Source organism: Ranitomeya variabilis, chromosome 6, assembly GCF_051348905.1.
Source record: "Ranitomeya variabilis isolate aRanVar5 chromosome 6, aRanVar5.hap1, whole genome shotgun sequence".
NCBI classification, from domain to species: domain Eukaryota; kingdom Metazoa; phylum Chordata; class Amphibia; order Anura; family Dendrobatidae; genus Ranitomeya; species Ranitomeya variabilis.
In genome coordinates, this window is record NC_135237.1 from 59,601,787 (window position 1) to 59,626,124 (window position 24,338).

The 24,338-nt window shown below is 42.1% G+C and overlaps 1 protein-coding gene across 3 annotated transcripts in view; it reads right to left on the reverse strand.

Annotated features, from left to right (window-relative positions):
• The window catches only part of PFKP (phosphofructokinase, platelet), a 92,742-nt gene that overhangs the window by 62,021 nt on the left and 6,383 nt on the right, over positions 1 to 24,338 (reverse strand). For all 3 annotated transcript variants that reach the window (XM_077268538.1, XM_077268537.1, XM_077268539.1), the window contains exon 2: positions 15,452 to 15,525. In XM_077268538.1, the coding sequence (XP_077124653.1) occupies positions 15,452 to 15,525 (74 nt within the window). The remainder of the gene's footprint in view (positions 1 to 15,451; positions 15,526 to 24,338) is intronic.

Below are 24,338 nucleotides of genomic sequence, written 5' to 3' on the forward strand. Positions count from 1 at the left end.
CACAGAAATTACAAATTTGCCACTTTAAAACATAAAAATTAGAATTAATTTCAAATTTACCGTAAGTAATCTCAGAGTTTGCACAATTTTGGGCGAAAGATGAGTGAAGAACTTTAAAGGGAATCTATTGGCAGGATCTACCCTCCTAAGCCATCTATATGGGCATATAGGTCATAGAAAGCTGAATAAAATGGTACCTTGATATTTGTGATCCAATGTCTTATTCCAGGTTTAGAATCAGATGAGAACAAAGGGACACAAGTACCCCCATTCTGTGAAAAGAGGGGTGGCATGGGCCAAAAGTAAGCATAAGGGAAACCATCATTAGCATCAACCCCCTAAACCAATTGGATACAGATCATAGAAAGTTGAATAAAATGGCATCTTGATATCTGTGATCCGATGTCTTATTCCAGAGAAATCCACATTTTTCTTTATATCTAATGAGTCTGCCTCCAGAGCTTATTTAAATGGCATGAGACATATAATGACTGACAGTATGCTCTCCTGATCTACATTCCTCATACTGACAATGCCCCTTTCATTTATATTAAGCTCTATAGGTAGATTCTCAGGATGATCTATGTCCGGCCCATAGATCTTAACAGCTCATTTACATATTAGAAAAAACATGGCTTTCTCTGGAATAGGAGATCGGATTGCAGATATCAAGGTATCATTTTATTCAACTTTCTATGATCTGCATCCAATTATAGATGGCTTAGGACAGTTGATGCTAATGATTCCCTCTAATAGGCACAAATTTTGTGAAATCTTTGCTGTGCTTTCTTTTGAGTCTCCCACCCCCTTGTTCTGCTCTGGTTCCTGATTGCAGCGTGGAGGAGGAGTTTAGTCGATCTGCTGGTCGTGCATGTGCCCTGCCGCTCTATTTAATGGTACAGGCGATATGAAGATAGCTGACCATCGGCTCTTCCTCATAGACATGCATGACTAACTACTTTAACTCCTCCGGACCACAGTCTTGCAGCCTGGGGAGAACAGGGGACATGTGTCCAATGATGGGGACCCACATAAGTCTCACAATTATCACCTATTCAGTTGGCAGGTGATAATTTATGTAGGCCAGTATACCCCTTTAAATTTGTTCAAATTAATTTTAATCTCATATAACTATTAAATATTACTTTCGGTGAAATGACAAAAAAAGGACATTTTAACATGAAAGGTCACTTATACAGATATTAAAAGTTGATGCAGTCGGCTGTTTCTCATAGAGAGTCCTACATATGCACATCCTGACCAGTCTTTACTTTCCTCCAATTCAGGGCCACCGCCGCTCGTCCTTTACTGTACAACAGGCACCAAAAGAGCCTCGTTCTTCCAAAAGGTGTGGAAATATGATAAATGTCTATAATTGGATTACCAGTTTGTTTTTTGCTTTTTATTTAACTGCAGTTTAACTACGATCAGCTTGTTTCTTATGAGATAAGGGAAGCAAGTGATACCGGCTGAACTCTACACTACGGCAGACGTAGATCGGAGTAAAGGATCACATGTACTATGGCTCCATACATAAAATGTATTTGGAAACACGTCGGATCCTCTCCTGTCCAAGTCTTTCCTAATATACTGTATGTGTTTATGTGTTATATTAAATAAAGATTAATCTGTAAGATTCGCATGTTTTCATACCTTTATATTCTCAGTAACGTCAATGTAAATACTTTATATAACACAGACTATTTTAATCCCCTTAGAAGAAGCAGACATCCGTGTTATTGCTTTGTAGAGGTGCAGGGCTAAGCTCATTATTAGCCAGGCCTGCGTTCATTTACAGAGGTGGTAAGGTTTCGTCAGACTTCCTTGGTATGCAGGCCCCCAGGCCCCGCTGTGTTTAAGCATGTAGTCTCTCTAAAACGTGTACTAGAGTCACAAGCAGGAATCCACGTTTACGCAACCTCCTTTATAATGGACTATTTAGGTCAATTATATCCAGCATATTTTGGCATCTGAAGAGAGACCATTTAGTAGGGATGTGACCTCAATGGTCATAGTTGGATGTTTTGAATAGGGCACCCCTAGGGGAGCATCTGGCCCTATTGTCCCTGAATATACTGTACTCTTGATTATATAAACATGTTTTTTTCTACCAAATGAATCCAGAAGAAATGAATTTGAGGCACAATACATCAGATGCAATACTATGGAGCTATTCTCCCCTACAAGCAACGGTTTCTGCGGTTCTATGGTAGTGCCACCGTTTTGCACTTCTACTGAACCTGACCACAGGAGAGACTGTAGTCTGAATCCACTAGAAAACCGCATAATTCTATAAAACAACAACAAACACACCCAGGAATTATACAGAACAGTAGGTAAAATAGGTAAAGAAGGCATATAATAAAGTGTTGCAATATTACATTTTATAGCTACTTGTCTAAGGGTGAAGATGTCTTCTAAGTCATATTCAATCATAATGAGGATTGTCTGAGGTTCCTTTAAAAGTCCTTCTGAACAGCTTTGTCTCTACTGTCCCATGATGATGTCCTGTATCAGATGGGGTGATGGAAAAATGGCCACAGCTTTACTAGCCACTGCCAGACTGTCTTTGTGCCCACCACCTGCAACTTAAGTGGCTACCACCACACTTCTGTCCCCGCTGCCTGCATCTTCAGGGGCTGCCACCACAGTCCCTGCTTCTGACAGCGCCATATCTTTCCCTGAATGAAATGTCATCAAAAGGTGCTAATAGCATCAAGGTGGGTGACACCAGCACCGATCCACAGCTTCTATCACCACTCCCTGATGACAAATCGTCTGAGGGTGGTGATAAAAGGTGTGGGGTGCACTGCTGTCATTTACCCTGCTTCTATCACTGCCCACTGATAATGTCTCAATTCAGGGAAAGATAGGGCGGTGTCAGAAGCAGGGACTGTGGAGGTGGCCATTAAAGATGAGAGCGGCGGGGACACAAGTGTGATGGCTGCCACTGAAGGTGTAAGCAGCGGGCACAGATGAAGTGCGACAGCAGCTACTGAAGGTACAGTCAATTTTCTATCACCCCCTGAAACGGAATGTCATCAGAGGACAGTGGTGACAGAAGCTGTGGTAAGTGACCGCATCATCACCCCTGACAACTTCCTGTATCAGTGTGGGGTGGTAGAAACTGTGGTAAGTGACCACAGCACCGCCCCTGATGACGTCCTGTTTCGGTGGAGCGAGGGGTGGTAGAAACTGTGGTAAGTGACCGCGGCACCGCCCCTGATGACGTCCTGTTTCGGTGGAGCGAGGGGTGGTAGAAACTGTGGTAAGTGACCGCAGCACCGCCCCTGATGACGTCCTGTTTCGGTGGAGCGAGGGGTGGTAGAAACTGTGGTAAGTGACCGCGGCACCGCCCCTGATGACGTCCTGTTTCGGTGGAGCAAGGGGTGGTAGAAACTGTGGTAAGTGACCGCGGCACCGTCCCTGATGACGTCCTGTTTCGGTGGGGCGAGGGGTGGTAGAAACTGTGGTAAGTGACCGCAGCACCGCCCCTGATGACGTCCTGTTTCGGTGGGGCGAGGGGTGTTAGAAACTGTGGTAAGTGACCGCAGCACCGCCCCTGATGACGTCCTGTTTCGGTGGGGCGAGGGGTGGTAGAAACTGTGGTAAGTGACCGCAGCACCGCCCCTGATGACGTCCTGTTTCGGTGGGGTGGGGGGTGGTAAAAACTGTGGTAAGTGACTGCATCATCACCCCTGACAACTTCCTGTATCAGTGGGGGGTGGTAGAAACTGTGGTAAGTGACTGCAGCACCGCCCCTGATGACGTCCTGTTTCGGTGGGGTGGGGGGTGGTAGAAGCTGTGGTAAATGAACACAGCACTGCCCCTGATGACATCCTGTTTCGGTGGGGTGGGGGGTGGTAGAAGCTGTGGTAAGTGATGTCAGCGCCACCCTCTAATGATGTCCTGTTTCGGGGGGTGGGGTGAGGGGTGGTAGAAGCTGTGGTAAATGATAACAGCGCTGCCCCCTGATGACATACTGTTTCGGGGGCTCTGAGAGGTCACAGAACGCTCCTGTCGGTGATTCTGCAGGTTCAGGTGATGTCATGTTGAGAGAACAGCTGATTCTCTTCTGCTCAGCCTAACTGTGGGAAGTTGGCTGTCAATCAGCATGACGCCAGCATTTATGCCTCATCGACAGAGCAGTTCCTCTTCTTCTGGACTGCTCTGTTGATAGGGCGAGACTATCGATGTTACGCTGACTGACACAGGCTATCTGCTGCCTAACTGCGGGAAGTTGGCTGTCAATCAGCATGACGCCGGCAGTTAGGCCCCATTGACAGAGCAGACTGGAAGAAGAGCTGCTCTGTTGTAGAGCAGCAGAATTGCTGTCAGGAGAAGTCAGTGACCACTCTGAGCCAGTGCCAGGCAGAACAGTTAACATCTACCTGCCTTTCAATTCTTAGGCCAATAGTAAAGAAATAAAATAGTCCCGGATAACCTTTTTAAGTGGTTAAATTAAAGAACATTCAGCATGTCACTACTACAAAGATACAGGCAGCATCATCAAGGTTAGGGCTACATGTTTGGTGCAACAATGATAATGCAGTGACACAATGCAACACTGAATGTTATGACTCCCTATGGTGTCGCTTTGCCACCTGCGACTACATGTTTTGGGTTTTTTGTCGCATGACATGAGACTTGCCTGCAACTCATCTGTTCTATTTACAGCAAAACCAGAACAATAAAATACGGTAGTTGCGCGATAGCGAGTTGCCGACAAGCTGCACACATTTTTTATCACGCAACTTTTCAGAGAATTGTTAAATATTTGGAATTGAGAGTCCTCAGTGGTTGATACCTTTTAATGGCTAACTGAAAAGATGGTAACAAATTGTAAGCTTTCGCGTGACATATGTTGCCGTGTAGCTCCGGCCTTATTAACTCTTATTTCATTACTTATGTGTTCATGCTGACGCAATAATGTCCAAGCACAGATTTCTAATTTTGCCTGCCCTATTTTATTCTGGCATGGCCGTCCGAATGTTAATCTGCTTTGACATTTTCAGTTAAAACAGCTGATTGTGAGATCCTACTGTTCTCTCCCTGCATAGCCCAATTACACCAAAACAATTCCTTCTATGACATTTTAATCCAGAAAATCAGAAAAATAATCTCATTTTTTGCAATCTAACAATTTAGAAACAGGTTTATAAAATAATAATCCTATTATCTATATTCTTTATACAGTGATGCCATATTACGCCTCTATTGCAGTCACTTCTTCCTACAAGGCCGGTTTCACATGTCCGACATTCATGGACCAACTATGTCCCACTATGTCTGGATTGACCTCAGGTTTTCAGATCTAAATTCACCAGCCTTATACTGTACTAGATGGTATCCGGATTCTAACGCATCGGGTATTCTAGAATACGTATGTAGTTTATTTATGAAGATTTCAGAATAATGCAATGAATACACAGGATTCGGCCGGGCGCGACCAATTAGCGAAGCGTGGTTCAAATCCCGAGCCAATTCGCAGCCGGACTGTGTCTGTCGCTGATTGTTCACGGCCGGCCGGGCGCGACCAATCAGTGAAGCCAGGGCCAGTTCCAGGTTTTTGAGGGCCCCGGGCGAAAGAGTCTCACAGCCCACGTAGCATATAACACAGCCCACGTAGTATATAGCACAGTCATGTAGTATATAGCACAGCCACATAGTATATAGCACAGCTACATAGTATATAACACAGCCACCTAGTATATAGCACAGCCACGTAGTATATTGCACAGCCACGTAGTATATAGCACAGCCACGTAGTATATAGCCCAGCCCACGCAGTATATAGCACAGCCCACGCAGTATATAACACAGCTACGTAGTATATAGCCCAGCCCATGCAGTATATAACACAGCTCACGTAGTATATAGCACAGCCCACGTAGTATATAGCACAGCCCATGCAGTATATAACACAGCTCACGTAGTATATAGCACAGCCGCGTAGTATATTGCACAGCCACGTAGTATATAGCACAGCCCACGTAGTATATAGCACAGCGACGTAGTATATAACACAGTCCACGCAGTATATAACACAGCCCACGCAGTATATAGCACAGCCACGTAGTATATTGCACAGCCACGTAGTATATAGCACAGCCCATGTAGTATATAGCACAGCGATGTAGTATATAACACAGCTCACATAGTATATAACACAGCCCACGAAGTACATAACACAGCCCACGTAGTATATAACACAGCCCACGTAGTATATAGCAATGTGGGCACCATATCCCTGTTAAAAAAAGAATTAAAATAAAAAATAGTTGTATACTCACCTTCTGGCGGCCCCCGGATCCATCCCAGGCCTTTAGCGATGCTCCTCGCGACGCTCCGTTCTCAGTAATGCCTTGCAGCAATAATCCATGATGATGTAGCGGTCTCCCAAGACCGCTATGTCATCACGGGTCATTGCCGCAATGCATTCTTGGGTCCGGAGCGTCGCGAGGAGCGGGAAATGCTGCCGCGAACACCGGAAATTGAGAATATAATGATTTTTTTTTGTTATTATTTTCAACATTATATGTTTTTACTATTGATGCTGCATAGGCAGCATCAATGGTAAAAAGTTGATCACACTTACAGGGTTAATGGCAGCGTTAGCGGACTGCATTACACCGTGTTATGCCGCGGACTGCTAAAATGCTATGTGGACGCTGACTGGAGGGGAGTAGGGAGGGGCCAATTAGCGTCTGGACTGTGCCTGTCGCTGATTGGTCGCGCCCAGCCGGCCGCGACCAATCAGCGACGCGGGATTTCCGTAACAGACAAACAGAAGGAAGTGGACCTTAGACAATTATATATATAGATATGTTTATGAGGCTGTTCAATTTGGATCAGACCAGCGGTCCGTCCGGATATCGGTCGGATATCGGGGTCTGTACTTGGACTGTCTATGTTGAACGTGAGAAATCAACCTAAGGCCTCATTCACACGTCCATGTTTAAGCACATATGTGAAAAAATTGTACCGTTGTTATCAGTGTTTTGGATTCGTGTGTCCGTTTTTACCATCAGTGTGTCATCAGTATTTTTCACGGATAAAGAAATAAATTACAAAAGTTCTCTGCAATGTTAAAGCCGGACAGCACACGGACCAAAAATATGTTGTGTGAACGAGCCCTACAAGCGACAGAACTCTTAGGCTATGTTCACACGTTGCGTTTTTGCTGCTGTTTTTTTTATGCAAATTTTAAGCTGCGTTACACAGTACCAGCAAAAGCTATGAAATTTCAGAAATCTCATTCACACATTAGTTTTATTTCCTGTCTGAATTTGAAAACTGCGGCACGTCACTTCTTTCAGCGTTTTTTCACCCATAGAAAGCAATGAGTAAGTGCAAAAATGCAGCAAAAAACGCATTTATCAGATCTTGCTGCGTTTTTGGTGCAAAAACCTTAGGAAGTTTCATCATGGTTTTTTTTTTTTTTTTTTATGCACTACATTTTATCAGCATGCACAAGTGACAAATGTACCTGATAAAAACACAGCAAAAATACAGCAATTACACAGCAAAAGCTAAGCAAAACCTGCTCTTTGTAAGCAGCTTCTTTACTGCCAAGAGAGCAAGTTTTCCCTGCAAAAAAAGGGCACCAAAAACGAAAAGTGTGAACATAGCCTTATGGATCTTACAATATGACATGGAAATCACAGGCAACTTGTATTTGTTGCAGATGGATCAACAGAACGCTGCTCTGGGCAGAACGCATTGTACTATATATTCTGTACACAGCACTTACAAACCATCTTTCGTCACTATTTGGTACTCTTTCTGTCTCTACATCACTGTAGAACAATTATGATCAATGGCTACAGATTAAAGTTGTTGTTCACTATCAGGACCACCCGTTCTCATCCTGAATGCCCCCGTTAAAATAAAAACACCTATACTCACCCACCTGTGTCAGCGCCATTCCAGCATTACCCGGGGCTCGTAAGGTTGTGATGTCATGTGAGTCCTGCGCCCAATCAGCGCTGGCGTCACTGCCCCGCCTAGTAGTGGACAATCCCTTTAAACTAAATTGAGACTTAAAGGGGTTGTCCCAACTTGGTAAGTTAATTTTATTTATTTTCCTTACTTATATAGCGCCATCATATTAGACAGTGCTTTACAGACATCAACATCTATCCTAACGTAAAGTGACATCTTGCTGGTGCCCTGATCCCTAGAATGGGGCTCTAATGTGCCACATATAATGGAGAGATGGTTGTGCATCCGCACCACTCTACAATTTATTGTCGACAGGAAAGCCGAATGGACCATTAGTCTATTCAAACGGGTCACATCAGACTCCATGTTTTGGGAATCCGTGAGGCTCTGAGCATTGGGTCCCCCAATACGTCTCCAGGTGTTACCTATCCTTTAAATAAGTAATAAACTGCTACGTTGGAACACCTCCTATAAGGTCGGAATACTAGTAGACAGAAGTAGTTTGATACCCGGACAACCGCTGAAAGAATGACCATCTGGTGAAAGTAGGTTTCACAGGCGGCAAATACATACAAATCCATACTGGCTATAAAAAGTCATTGATATGGGATGCGTAAAGGTCAATGACACCGGGAAAAAGGCAAACCATCACCTAAAAATGTTCTTAGTACAATTTCTCCAATGGTAGAGAGTTCATGGAGTGCGGACTGAGAGAAGAAAATTTTAAACTGTAGATTTCACTCCAGACGAATATTGTGCATCACCAGTTCGCTAAAATAATCACTCATTGTTAAATTTCACCCGGTAAACAATTGTTTTTACTGAAATTGTCTGTTTTGCCAAACTTTATATTAAATAAATTAATTAAAGGTTATCAAACTTGGAGTTATTTAGTTTGGAAAAACAAAGGCTTTGGGGCAATAATATTACAATGCACAAATATATAAGGGGACAGTGCAGGGATCTGTATAGTGATCTTTTTTATACTTAGGCCTGTGACAGGGACAAGGGGCATCCTCTACATCTAGAGAAAAAAGGGTTTAATCGTAATCACAGAGGCAGATTCTTTACTGTAAGAGCAGTGAGAATACAGAACTCTCTGCCACGTGATGTTGTAATGGCTGATTCACGAATAAAATTCTAGAAGGGCCTGGATGCCTTTCTTGAAAAAAATATAATATTACAGGTTATTGGCCACACAAAGAACCAGTCTCATTTCCGTAGGTAGGTTCGGAAAGGAATTTTTCACCTAATATGGAGATATTAGTGTCTGCCCAATGGGATTTTTGCCATCCTCTAGATTAATATGTTAGGCTATAGGTTGAACTTGATGGACTTACATCTACCTTTAATATTAAAAACAATGAAAACTTTGAATGTAAACCATGTCCGTCTCATTGGACACTCAACTGTTGCATTGTTCCCCCCATGCTTTTCACTGCAGATTCGCTTTCACAAACTGGCGGCTCTGAGAATACTGATTCCAGCATAACTTCAGCAAGGAACATTCCCAAAGACCATTTTACTTTCTTAACTGAAAACACAATATCCCCATAATTCAGCTTGCTCCCATTTCCTCCTCATTTCACTTCCCAATCCGTTATCTCCCGATATCGCTTCTTCAGTATATTAATATCCTGGTTGTTTGCTGTGTGCTTCGTTGAATCACAGGCCTCAGGAAGCATATAACACAGCTTTCACTGTGACCCATTTATTTCTTAGCACACGATGCTCTGCTCTCTTTATCTCAAATTACTTTCTAATTACATTAAATTGTGCTAAATACCTTAATTGTTATTTAATTTACTTTCCTCGTCCACTCAACATTACTGGATCTGCAAAATGTGTACACTGTGTGCCAAGTGAAATGGGTGATGACAGACAAATTGGCATCTTTTAACATGTTCCAAAATATCACTGATGTGGAGTATAAATTAAAGGACCTCTAACCCTAAAATACAGCACTATAGGAGGAGCTGCTTATACCAAGAATGGTTGGTTAAAAAGGATCTACCGTCTCCTATAACACTTCATTATGTAAAAGTAGACCAAAATATAAAATAATTTTCCCAATATACATATATAGTTATAAAATAAAAAAAAATTGTGTCCAATTTAGTGATGATAACTCTGACTCTTAAAGAAGAAGGGTCAGCAGAAGTCAGGGCTCTGTGCTGTCTCACTATTTGGCCTCATCGTGAGACTTCCTGCATCTCAGCTGTGAGATACCACTGTGAGACTGTGAGTGTGCAGCACGCATACATGGGAGAGCTGGCATTATCATCATACTAGATGTAGTTAGCTAAGAGGAGATGTAAGATGGATTCCTGTGTGTTATGGATCAGCAGAAGAATTCTTAAGACAGCAACTGCAATCCTGTCATGGCTTATGGATGTACACAGTATGTAGTGAGATGGCCAGACTAGCCAACCATAGTCAGTGGTCTTCTTGTGCAGATTAACCCTTTACAAGCATCTTTCCCCTTTATCTGGGCTGCATTATATACAGGAATATCTTATTACATGCATGATAAATAACAAGATTCACTTTGAGAAAAAGTTTAGACTCCAGGTTGGAAATGAGTTACATTTTTGCCTGATTTGTATTTCGCTGCTATACTTTTGACAAATTGATAAGAAAAATAGATGAATCAATTCTCTTATTGTATAACATGGACCAGCGAGTTGACAAAATGCCGAAACAAGCCAAATCAAGCCAAATCTGAGTACAAACAGAAAGATACACGGCACTCCATGTGTATGCGTTAGGGACAAGGGTAGGATGCCACTCCTCAATCCACAAATCAGAAAATATCACGGCACTCCAATTTTTGCATTCAAAGGCTGAAGTTTCTTTAAGGAGAATGCAATCCCAATATATTCATGTGATGTGTCAGCCATGAAAACCTTCATCAGACAACACAGAAAAAACAAAATGATCACATATTAATATAAAAGAAAAATACACATAGAATCCCTAAGGACAATAAATAATCCAAATCCAAGATAAAAATATCCAACGAAAAAAATAACATGAAAAACAACGTGATAAAACAATATGAAAAAATATGATTTTCTCCATATTGTTTTTCTACAATGTTTTTTCTGATCACTTGTTTTTCATATATTTTCATATTAAATTTGTACCATTTATTGTCATAGGGGGTTCTATATGTATTTTTTATTTTATACGAATAGGTGGTCATAAAATTTAATTTGTTGTCAGTTTTTATTTTTTGCTTATAACTGATAGGTACTCTTTAATCTGATGTGTGTGGGCACCATTTCAATGGTCAGTCAACCCATTGAAAAACACTGGGGTCAACCTTTCCGTAACCGGATGTGGTATGTATAGAACAAAAACAATCAGTAGGAAAAACACATAAATTGTCCCTTTTATCCAAAAATATTTAGAATTGAGAGTCCTCAGTGGTTGATACCTTTTAATGGCTAACTGAAAAGATGGTAACAAATTGCAAGCTTTCGAGGCTACTCCAGTAGTCGAAAGCTGGCAATTTCTTACCATCTTTTCTGTTAGCTATTAAAAGGTATCAACCACCGAGGACTCTCAATTCTAAATATGTTTCTATCCACTGGCTAACACGGTACCAAGATATATATCTTCCCTTTTATCCAGACATTTGTCAGAAGGGTAGAGTGGGGGCTCCCATACACATATGTCTTTGTTCATATTGGTATAGTAGCTTACATTTTTACTGGAAGCCACAGCACTTTGTCAAATTTGTCATATAATGAACAGAGATGCACAAAAAGATTCAACTAACATGGGCAGCATTGTTGTTGTGCAGCGCTGGGGTCCTGGGTTCAAATCCCGACAAAATCTGCAAGCAGTTTGTATGTTGTCCCTGTGTTTGCGTTGGTTTGCTCCTGGTTCTCAGGTTACCTCCCACACTCCAATGACATCCTGATAGTGAATTTAGATTGTGAGTCCCTGTGGGGACAGCGATGATGATGTCTGTAAAGCGCTGCAGAATATGATGGCGCTATATGAATGTGTAAAATAAAAATAAACTATGATGGACTACGTTATAAGCTTAGGGTGTATAGCAGATGCCTCTAACATTCACCATTAGAAAAGCAAAATAATTTGGACTACCCTGGTCCAGCTTTCCAGTTCACTTCTCTGGCCACAAAATTATTATTATTTAACCACCTTCGACTCGATTTTGAGCCATGGCAACTTGATGGATGAACGATCTGTAGAAAGATTGATCTTCCTCTCCTACTGTATTCTCACCCATCCCTTGTAGATTGTGAGCCTTCGCGGGCAGGGTCCTCTCTCCTCCTGTACCAGTTATGACTTGTATTGTTTAAGATTATTGTACTTGTTTTTATTATGTATACCCCTCCTTACATGTAAAGCGCCATGGAATAAATGGCGCTATAACAATAAATAATAATAATAATAATAATCTTGTGCAAGCCTAGATAGGTCCACCGAGGTCTTCTCCACCGCTATCTTGATAGTATCAAGCCATTGGGTTGCTTGTCTTCCTCTTCGTCATGTTCCTTCTTTTCTTTGACCATGATGTCCTTCTCCAGTGATTGCTCTCTTCGCATGATGAATCCAAGGTGGGCAAGTCGTAGCTTGGTGATCCTTGCTTCGAGTGACATGTTTGGCTTGATTTGATCCTAGATTGATTTGTTTCTTTTGACATCTCTGCTTGAGTTATAATGGTGAGATCAATGAGGCAGAAGGTGTGGTGCAATATGGGCAAAGAAAGGGAGCTGGTTTAGTGGTGGCAAATCATCTCCCTATTTACAGTCATATTATAAATGTGACTTTTTCATGTAAACTCTTAAATACAGCTATAGGTAGCACAAATCACATACAGTATGTATCCGCATTTAGTGTGGACTCATTGTTTTCTTGGAATATCTTTCATATCACCTTCAGCAATTCCGTGACCTTTCCAGTATGCACAATTATCCAGTGTTCCATAAAACACCACTATACCTCCTGGTTAGCTGCCCATGCCTTGTCCAACTCGATCATTGTACAGAGAATTATTATGGCCTGTCCTTCAACTTTCAAGTTATTGAAGTTGGTGTTGAAGAACTGAGAACCAATCAGTTCATAAGAAAGTTCTCAAACGAAGGGTATGCTTATTTTTTGGGAGGCAGTAACATGTTCGTTCTTGTGGTTGAAAATAAGACCGAGAGAATGGGGGACTGAGCTGCAGGCAAAGAGTGGTTAAAAATGATGAAATGCTTGCCTGAACACCAAGAACCCTTCATTCACCCGATTGGTGGGATGTTTTGGATTTAGACCTTCACTAAAGGTACCTTCACACGAAGCGACACTGCAGCGATAGCGACAACGATGCCGATCGCTGCAGCGTCGCTGTTTGATCGCTGGGGAGCTGTCACACAGACCGCTCTCCAGCGACCAACGATGCCGAGGTCCCCGGGTAACCAGGGTAAACATCGGGTTGCTAAGCGCAGGGCCGCGCTTAGTAACCCGATGTTTACCCTGGTTACCAGCGTAAAAGTAAAAAAAACAAACACTACATGCTCACCTGCGCGTCCCCCAGCGTCTGCTTCCTGACACTGACTGAGCTCCGGCCCTAACAGCACAGCGGTGACGTCACCGCTGTGCTTTCACTTTCACTTTAGGGACGGAGCTCAGTCAGTGTCAGGAAGTAGACGCTGGAGGACGAGCAGGTGAGTATGTACTGTTTGTTTTTTTTACTTTTACGCTGGTAACCAGGGTAAACATCGGGTTACTAAGCGCGGCCCTGCGCTTGGTAACCTGATGTTTACCCTGGTTACCAGTGTAAAACATCGCTGGTATCGTTGCTTTTGCTTTCAAACACAACGATACACAGCGATCGGATGACCAAATAAAGTTCTGGACTTTATTCAGCGACCAGCGACATCACAGCAGGATCCTGATCGCTGCTGCGTGTCAAACGAAACGATATCGCTAGCCAGGACGCTGCAACGTCACGGATCGCTAGCGATGTCGTTTCGTGTGAAGGTACCTTAAATCAATATTGAAGGCCTGTCAATACTGATTGAGAATAAACCATCAATATCAAAGTGTTATGCACCCAGAGTGAAGTTAAAATCCAAAAGGCCTTACTGCTACTGCCAACAGTATTTTTTAATATATATTAAATAAAGTTTTTGGATTTTAACTTGAGTCTTGGTTCTGGGTACATAACCCTTGGATTTAATCCAGCATTCAAGGTCCATCGAGTTATCAGTGAACCTTCCAGAACATTCTCAGCTGTTAGAACAGGAGGCCGATTTGTTACCGGTGACCAGTCTGCTTCACATTTTTTTTACTTTACAATAATCAATATTAAAGTACTTAAAACATGTCCTATTATTATAGAACAGGCAATCGTCAGGCAGTCATATCTACATTTTTGCTAGAGACATGAATCTATAAGGCTAAGTGCACACGTTGCAGAATTAACACGGAAATTTTAGAGGCAATTCTGCAACTCCTGCCGCGGGTATATCGCATGCGGAATTGGCATGCGTTTTCCCGCTAAACACTAGCGTTTTGCAAGCGTAATTAGCTTGCAGAATGCTAGCGTTTTCCAAGCATCGCTTGGAAAACTGATTGACAGGTTGGTCACACTTGTCAAACATAGTGTTTGACAAGTGTGACCAACTTTTTACTATTGATGCTGCCTATGCAGCATCAATAGTAAAAAGATCTAATGTTAAAAATGATAATGAAAAAAAAAAAAAAGGTTATTCTCACCTTCCGGCGTGCCAATCTCCTCAGCGGTGCACGCAACGGCTTCCGTTCCCATGGATGCTTTGTGCGAAGGACCTGGGATGATGTCACGGTCACGTGACCGCGACGTCATCTCAGGTCCTTCGCACAAAGCATCCCTGGGAACGGAAGGCGACGCGTGCACCGCTGAGAGGGGGGAGGACTCAGGGGGCCATCGGAAGGTGAGTATATCACTATTTTTTAACAATTATATGGTGCCCAGTCCGTGGAGGAGAGTCTCCTCTCCTCCACCCTGGGTACCATCCGCACATGATCCGCTTACTTCCCGCATGGTGGGAAGTAAGCGGATCAATGCATTCCTATGTGTGCGGAATCCCCGCGATTCCGCAAATTAATGAACATGCTGGGTTTTTTTCTGGAATGCTTTTCCGCTCCGGAAAAAAACGCAGCATGTGCATACAAAATGCGGATTGCATTCTATTAATAGGATGCTTAATGTGAGCGTTTTTCTCACGGTTTTATAGCGAAGAAACGCGAAAAATCAGGAACGTGTGCACACAGCCTGAATGTTCCACCTACATCATCATGTGAACCTTCTCATTGTAATCATCATTAAAAGAGTAGCCTGGAATTGAATGAATCATAAGATCTCCAATCTCCTGGCCTCTGTGCTTCTTGGAAATTAACGTGTGCTGCAATACTAAACACTCGCTGGACTTTGCACATATTAATCCATTTTTTATGATCTCAATAAAAATCGCTATATATAAAAAAAAAAAGTGATTATACCTACCTCATAGACAAAATAAACTTTGGCTTCAACATAGATCCCCATACGAACCACAGCGCGGACTGCTGCATTCATACCTGAAAGAAAAAGTGAGATGTTACTGCAAACAACCAATAATAGTAGGAGAAGTATAAAAAATATGGGCGTTAAATTCTAAAATGGCTTAATGGCGTATTCGGCATGCACACAGATCGGTGTACGAGCTCCACAGTACGTTTGTGGGTCTACACTGCTTTAATGGACCCATAGATCTACTATTGAGCCCATACTGAAAACGCAGCGCTGGACTATAATGCAGGTTGTAAAGGTAACACACACTTTAGTCATCAGAACCCATCAATTTCAGACTATCTGATGTGTTGGGGGCCTGCTAACTCACGGGTGATATTGGGGAGAGATGGATCTGGCAAGTGGAAATTTAATGCCCAATCCTTTTGTTTTCAGCGAAGGTGTCTGGCTTTCCTTTCTCTCCCAAATGGTGTATGACGGTGTCAGGAGAAAACGTTTCTGCCAAAAGAATGTTGATAGCTATCTCATGTATATGGTCATCATCTTTTCAAATGGGCAAAGTTACAACAAACAAGCAACTTTGCAATTTACCTTTTATCAAAAATCTTTCTCAAGAACAGAGGAATTTTAAATTTTATAGTTTACTGCTTATTGCCTAGGTTACCGACCACTTCTACAGTCGATAAGAAATAGTGTACACTTGCAACCTGGATGTGGACAGTTTCAGTGGGTTCCTCCGACGCTGCAGAGGCAAAGCTGCAGCTAGTTCAAATCAGTATTTTGGTTCTGTTGACTGGCAATCTTCCGCACCTTTCTCGGCAACCTAGAAGCCGGGAGGCAGATGAGCAGTGAACTCCTGAAGAAAAATTAGGCAGCCCCTTTAAAGGAGTTTTCCCCTTTCAGAAAACTTTGTTCTATAACCTACATAGGTCTCTACTGTTTGTCTGTAGCGCTGAAGTCATGTTACAGTTACAGACAATCATTGACCTCAGAGACTCTTCCCATGGAGAGCCGCCAAGCTTACTGATCACTGACGGAGGGCTGGCATTGGACCCAGCGAGGGAAAGTAATACTTTTTTTTATGACTTTCACAATTTATTGAAGAAAGTTTCTACAAGGGTCAACCCTTTATGTCATAGTTGGTAAAAGATAAAGAACTGCAGTACTATTTCTTTACTTGTCACCAAAGGAACCTAATAGAAACTGATTTATTGGATAATCTAGATTTTCAGACACTCTTTGAAAGGTATTTAGGAGTTTATGAGGAAGAAATCCCAACACAAAACATCTACACAAAACTTTTCTCTTGCTTCATTGGTTCTTGTGCTGTGAAATTCCACATGACATTGCAGGAAGTTCTAGCACTAAACCCTGGTTTATTAAATTTTATGGATTACAGGCTGCTAGATTAAAAGGTTTTACGGCATTAAAATAGTATTAAAGGTGAATATATGTCTTATGATGCTGACTTCTTTGCCTCCTCCTGAATTTCTGAGGAAGAAGTTGGTCAGGTTATTACGTTAATGAGTTACTGTAAGTAAAAGGTGCATTTACACTGCACGATTATCGTAAATGAGGGATCCTAGAAACGCTTGTTTCATGATAGCCATGAAGTCTAATCATGCTGCTAATTATCCAATGAATGCGCAAAATACTCATTCATCAGGTGAAATAATCTATTGGTTTGTCCAACATTGTTCTCGGCAGTGAACTGTGCTATTTCCATCGATTGCTGCCAAATATATGAGCTGCCTATCCACACTGAAGGATCTAGTAGCCGGCTTTCAGTCATGTAGGCGTGCATAAAGCAATTACAGTCACCGCGCACAGAACGGAGATACATGGTTGTAAGCACCCCGACACTGACTGACATCCGGCTCTGCAATGAATGACTGAAAACCGGCGGCTCCCAGAAGAAATGTTTTCTCCCAGGTGCGGCACCTTCATAATGCTATTAACCCTGCTTCTTCTGCAGGTTAATTTAATTAGCAAATCTCCCCAGTTTCCTTTTAAAGGGTTTCTCCTGCGGCCCTCGCTTAAGCATAATGAGGAGTGCGTAAAGGATGCTGTGTCAATAAGTGCCTGCATGCCACCTGCTAGCTGTGCACGCGCCCAGACACCCACTGACATAAAGTCATGAGAAAGTGAGGGTCGCTGGTAAAACCCTTCAGGCCATGTTCTTACGTAGCATAATCACAGTTTTTTTCACTGAGTTTTTTGTGCAGAAAATCTGCAGCATTTAATAGTTCAATCAACCACTGTGCATTAATTGACACTGTTGAACTGTGCATTTTTGGTGCGTTTTACACCTACAGGCTTCAATGGAGTCTGAAAAAAATATATGGAAAAAGGAAAAAAAGGTGGAAGTGAATACAAAAAATACAATAATCAGAGTAGACTGTTCTTACGTATTTTGGAGCAGATACTTGCTGTTAAAATGCAGTGAAAAAAGCAGCCTTTTCACACATGGAAATACGGCCTTAAGGATACGTGACAACGATCAGGAATTGCGGTGGGTGTGACAGTGTCAAAACCAGCTGTGACAGCAAAGTAGATGGGATTTCTAGAAATCCCATGTCCATTATGCGTGTATGTGCGCCTCGGATCACCCGCGGACACTGACATGCGGTGCTTTTTTCAGGACTGCAGCACGTCAATTTCTCTTGCGGAAACGCTAGGCTCCACAACAGAAATTTCATTAATAGAAATATATTCAATGCGGTAAATCTGCGTGGTTCAGTGAGCAAATGCGGATTCACCTGTGTTCAATAGAACGCAGTGAAAATACGCTACATCCACAACACTGCTACTTCCGGTTCGTGGGCACATAGCCTAAAACTTTATATACACAGCAAGGCCACATGCACACGTTCAGTATTTGGTGAGCTTTTTACCTCAGTATTTGTAAGCCAAACCCAGGTGTGGGGAAAAAATACAGAAGTGGCGACGTGTTTCTATTACACTTTTCCTCTGATTCTTCCACTCCTGATTTTGGCTTACAGGTACTGATAAAATAAGAATCCGATAAAATGTATAACTATTGGATTGGTCGGAGGAACAGCTTGGGCCCAAAGATTTCTATTTTCATCATATTGTAAATCCACACAGCATGGACCATAAAAGAGTCGTGTGCATGAGGCCCAATTCTGAGGACAGTATTCAGAGAAATGTATATAATTATATACTGTATATATTGTGGACCTCGATTTCAGCTGTCCATTCATTTTGATCGATAGGGGTCTTTCTATTGCTATCCATCCATGACAATCCAGAATTTTGCAAAATCTGGCACCTGTCTCTTCGCGTAGATTCCAGTACATTAAAAAACTGGAAAGTCAAGACGCTGGTGTTATAAATATACTATGAATGTACACTATGCTCGGCTTCATAGCTGTATAATAGGCTTATGGGATTTACAGGGGCCTTATGTTTTCTTCAGTCACCAAAGAAGAAAGGGACCCTCCCATATTCGTTCTATATAATCGTCCCTATAATTATAACGCACGCGTCTTTTTACAAGATCAATTATTCTTTAATCCTAGTCTGGAATCATTGTTTTAAGGAAATAGGAAATGTGGATTAAAGTCATGATCTGGGTGTTCTCCAAAAAGCTCTAAGAAACCAATAGGGTCCAAAAAGGGACATGAGGAGGTTGCAGGTAAACGAGGTAATCTGGCACCTGTTACCGGCAAAAAACAGGTAAACTGGAAGAGATGCATTTTAGAATTCATGTTATGGGTAAAACATCCAAACCCCTGATGTTCTACACAAAAACTACTCCAGAATAAAAACGTAATACAATGTAAGGCCGGGATCACACATGCGAGAAATACGTCCGAGTCTCACATGGTAATACCCGGCATTGTCGCCGTCTCTCTGGAGTGGAGCGTGCGGCTGCATGTATTGCTATGCGGCCGCACTCTCCGCTCCTGAGTGACGGCGGCAGTGCCGGGTATTACCATGCGAGACTCGGACGTATTTCTCGCTTGTGTGATCCTGGCCTAAGAATTAAAAAGATCTATTAGCAGATAATGTATGTTTTTTGTGCTTTCTCCCTAAAGCACTGTGTACAAGGAGATTGTTCTGCAATAAAAAAAAAATAAAAATTGGCAGAAAAAAAAACAGTACATAAAATATACTCATTTTTTGCATGTGTTTTTTTTAATTGTGTTTTTTTCCCATTTATTTGAATGGATAAAAAACGCTGCAAAAATTGGCATGCTGCAGATTTAAAAAAACTCTTTGATTTTATAAATCTGCAAGGAAAAAATAAGCAGAGTGTGCATGAGACTTCAGAAATCTCAATTATTTTGCTGGTGCTGTAAAACGCTGCATTTTTTTCAATGGCAAAAACGTACAGAAATAAAAATGTGAAAATGCAGCATGTGAAAAAACCCAAATGTGAGCCTGATCAGTCAAATTTACATCATCATGGAAATCTATGATGATGTTGACATTAATTAATGTGATCAGATCGGTGATGGACCGGGATTTACAGCCATAATATGGGAACAAAAACACGTGTTAGGCCGGCGTCACACTCAGCGTATGTAAATACGGTCTGTTTTTTACGGCCGTAATACGCAGAAAAGTCCCCAAAATAGTGATCCGTATGTCATCCGTAGGCAGGGTGTGTCAGCGTATTTTGCGCATGGCATCCTCCGTATGTAATCCGTATGGCATCCGTACTGCGATATTTTCTGGCAGGCTTGCAAAACCGACATCTAATGGATTTATGTGCTCAAATGTTCGTTAAAACATATATACAGTATATATATATATATATATATATATATATATATATATATATATATATATATATATGTCATTAAGACACATATATATATATATATTCTGTATTTATATTTAATTCAGCGCGAGATACGTGAAAAGCCGGTAATTCAATTGCCGGCTTTTCATTTCTCCTTCCCGACATGATATGAGACATGGTTTACATACAGTAAACCATCTCATATCCCCTTTTTTTTTTGCATATTCCACACTACTAATGTTAGTAGTGTGTATGTGCAAAATGTGGGTGCTGTTGCTTGTAAAATAAAGGGTTAAATCGTGGAATAAATTGGCGTGGGCTCCCGCGCAATTTTCTCCGCCAGAGTGGTAAAGCCAGTGACTGAGGGCAGATATTAATAGCCTAGAGAGGGTCCATGGTTATTAGGCCCCCCCCTGGCTACAAACATCTGCCCCCAGCCACCCCAGAAAAGGCACATCTGGAAGATGCGCCTATTCTGGCACTTGGCCACTCTCTTCCCACTCCCGTGTAGCCGTGGGATATGGGGTAATGAAGGGTTAATGTCACCTTGCTATTGTAAGGTGACATTAAGCCAGATTAATAATGGAGAGGCGTCAATTATGACACCTATCCATTATTAATCCAATTGTATGAAATGGTTAAAAAAAACACACACACACAATATTGCAAAGTATTTTAATGAAATAAACACACAGGTTGTTTTAGTATTTTATTGCTCTCTCAATCCACCTGAAGACCATCGTTCTGTAACAAATTCAAAAAAATAAACCAACAATATACATACCTTCTGTAGATCTGTAACGTCCCACGATGTAAATCCATCTGAAGGGGTTAAATCATTTTACAGCCAGGAGCTGTGCTAATGCACTCGCTCGTGCCTGTAATCCCCGGGTACTGAAAGGAAAGCTGGGTGACCTGTAGTTACCTTGAGTTGCGGTGATGCGCCCTCTGCTGGATGTCCTCATATGAACTCGAGCGTGGGTACTTTTCCAAGGCTCCAGTTCATGATCACTCCTTCACTCGATAGCTATTAGCTAATATGCTTGAGTGATTGGTACTCGAATCGAGCAGGTTGGACATTCAGATGGGCTTGACTCGAGTACTGAGTATAATCGAAGTCAATGGAAATCTCAAGCACTTTTCCGTAAGACCCTAACAGGAGGGATGGGAAGGCAGGAAAAATCTCTCTCCTCCAGCACCCACAATACTTGTTTGAGTAACAAGCATTCCCGAGCACCCCGATGCTTGACCAACTATTGACCAGTGCCAAGCACGCTCGCTCATCACTAATGGCTATATAATGAATATGGCCAGCCTAAGGCTATGTTCACATTATTAGTGGTGGTAGCTGCTGTCACATTTGATAACTGGAATAGTGTAACATACTGAACTTTTCTTCCCATCAAAACAACAGGCATCATGAGGGAACCTAACAAACCTTCTACAAGTCAATAGTGTCCGTCAAACATTGTTGGTACCCATCATGTGACAGATTTGGAGCTTCATCAACGCTGTTGTTTGTAGGACAAAGAAAAACAAGAAAAGCACAATGCAGTGTGAAAACAACATGGGTGAATCTCTATGTATGTGTGAAATTTAGTGGTGGGACCAATATATATGGTGTGCATACACATACCCACACACACACCTTTGCCAGTACATGACCCGTACCAGTAATTGTTTATTTAGACAATGGAGCAATCAATGATGGCGTCATGGAGAATGTACCTTAATTGGACACTGGCCAAGCCTATATTGACTACAGAGAAATACCGTGGGGACTTCATCTTCCTTCTGAAGAGTCTGAAGGACGAAGCAATATTACTTATTCTAAATTTGGAGCATAAAAGGTCTATTTTAAGCCAAGGGCCTGCTGTTTTATACTTCCCTACAGGCTCCACTGACAGAAGCCGCCCCACCTCCACAATACAATCTCTCTTCTAAATATTCTGTCCATTCATCCTAATGACCTTGCATGTCTGCAGAGGGTCACAGCTGATGCTCCAGAACTTTTTTAGTGCACCCTGGTGTCCTTCTACCACAGATCAATTCACCTTCATAGTCCTTAAATCCTTCGCGATGCATGTTGTCTTCAGTTTCATTTCTTTTTCATAGGTCAATAACGTAATTATTTAAAAAATGTTATCCTCCTAATCCGTCCTAATCGTTGTCCCAAATTCCAATAAACCCAAAATCTACATATTAATTAAGAACCTTTTGTGTCTGGAAAATATTTACAGTTCGAACAAGGCAATCGTGCCGCATTATTTTATTCTTAACCAAAAATTAGATTACCGTAGTTCCAAAACAAAGGAGAAGGATAAAATGAATACGAACCTGAACAACGCCAAAACTATGCAACGTGTACTCAAGTCTAAGACTGAGGTTACACATGGGTGAAAGCTATCTCCTTTGACTCATCCATAACCATCGTTGCTCAATTTGGCTGTGTTTCGATGGAGATAGAATAATAAGTTGGTACCAGATCTTGGGGCTATTTTCCAATGGAGGATTTGCTCCAGAATACTCCTCAACAACTGATTCAAGACCTTATGGGATACCTCATTTTTATGGGGAATCCACTTAGCTGATCATATGAGGTTGGAAGGTTTGGTGGAGTTTGATCTAATGTGTATGGTCAGCTGTAGGCTCTATCACATTGGAATCATGGCTCCGTTTGTAAGGCTTTGGATGCTCCTCACAGGCAGAATAAGGTGACCTTCTGCTATTTTCTGCTCATTAAACAATTTTGGGACCATTCAAAGTCTACAGACTTTTTTTGGATTCATTAACAACCACATAAAACCAGATCCTGTAAAAAGGGGAATCCAAAAATGTGAACAGAGCTTTACAATCCTATGTATGTATGTTGCAAGTAAATGCTACACACTGATTCCCATGGACGACTGTTGCATTGACGATCAGTTGAATACAGTATACAGACGCTGTAAGGCGGGGGACCTGGGTGAGTGGCTGACACACGCAGTGCGCATGCCCAGGAATCCCAGCCCCGCACTGTGCATAATGCATAACACACTGCGGGGCTGGGATTCCCAAGGTGGGTGGCCGCAATGCCCGCACAGGCGCAGTCTGCAAGCCTGGCTGGGACATCACACGGCCAGAGCTTACACACAGCGCAGGCGCCGGTTTTGAAGAGAAAAAAGCGTGGAGGGGGTGGCGAAGAAAGCCCCTGAAGATTTGAGTGACGGCAGAGTAGCGGTTGAAGCTGGGGAGTGAGGACCCATCTCCCTGGCTAAAGACAGGTATTTTGGCTAAGTTTCAAAGCGCTTTATTTTGGGAATACTTGAACCAAAAACTAAAAGAGCCACCTTGTTAGAATGCAGCATTACTGCTGCACAAGGTGGCTCTTTTGTTTATAACGGCTGGAGGGGGGTGACAGTGGCCCTTTAAGGATCGAGTCATAAGGTCAGCGGTAGGACTTGCAGCTCTAATACAGGCACATAGATATTTCCATTATTACACTTGTATGACACCTTGTGTGCGTTCCATTGGCGTTTCCGATCTTGTGTGCCATCACTTCACCAGAAAACTGAAAATGACAGAAAGCAGGGTCTATCACATGACATCAACAGTCACAGGTGCCATCATTGTGTCTGTCATTATACCGCAAACACAGTGCTGCATGTAGAGCTATTTTATCTGACAAATATGCAACTGCAACTGAGCCCCCAACATAGGTGTGAACAGAGCCTTACGCCATTAAATAGGCAACTAGCAATTTAAATTCTTAAAGGAAACCTGTCAGTTAATTCATGCTGCCCTAACCTCAGGTGGAATGAATCAGAGCCTGGATGCACAATTGCAGCCTGGTATACCGTACTTATCTCTGAAATGCTCTGGGGTTTCACAGAAAATACAATTTGAAGAGCATGACTGGACATTCAGAATCCCTTTAATTGTCCACATTTCATTGTCTCAAGGACAAAGGTCAATGATCAATCAATAACCTACAGTAAAGTAATGAGGATTAAATATTCATATTGCACAGATATCCTCACTTATATTTTATTCATAATATCTGTATGCTAGGCTCCCTCCGTATAAGGCCACAAGTGAATAACATCCGGCCCCTCGCTCCCAGTGTACAAC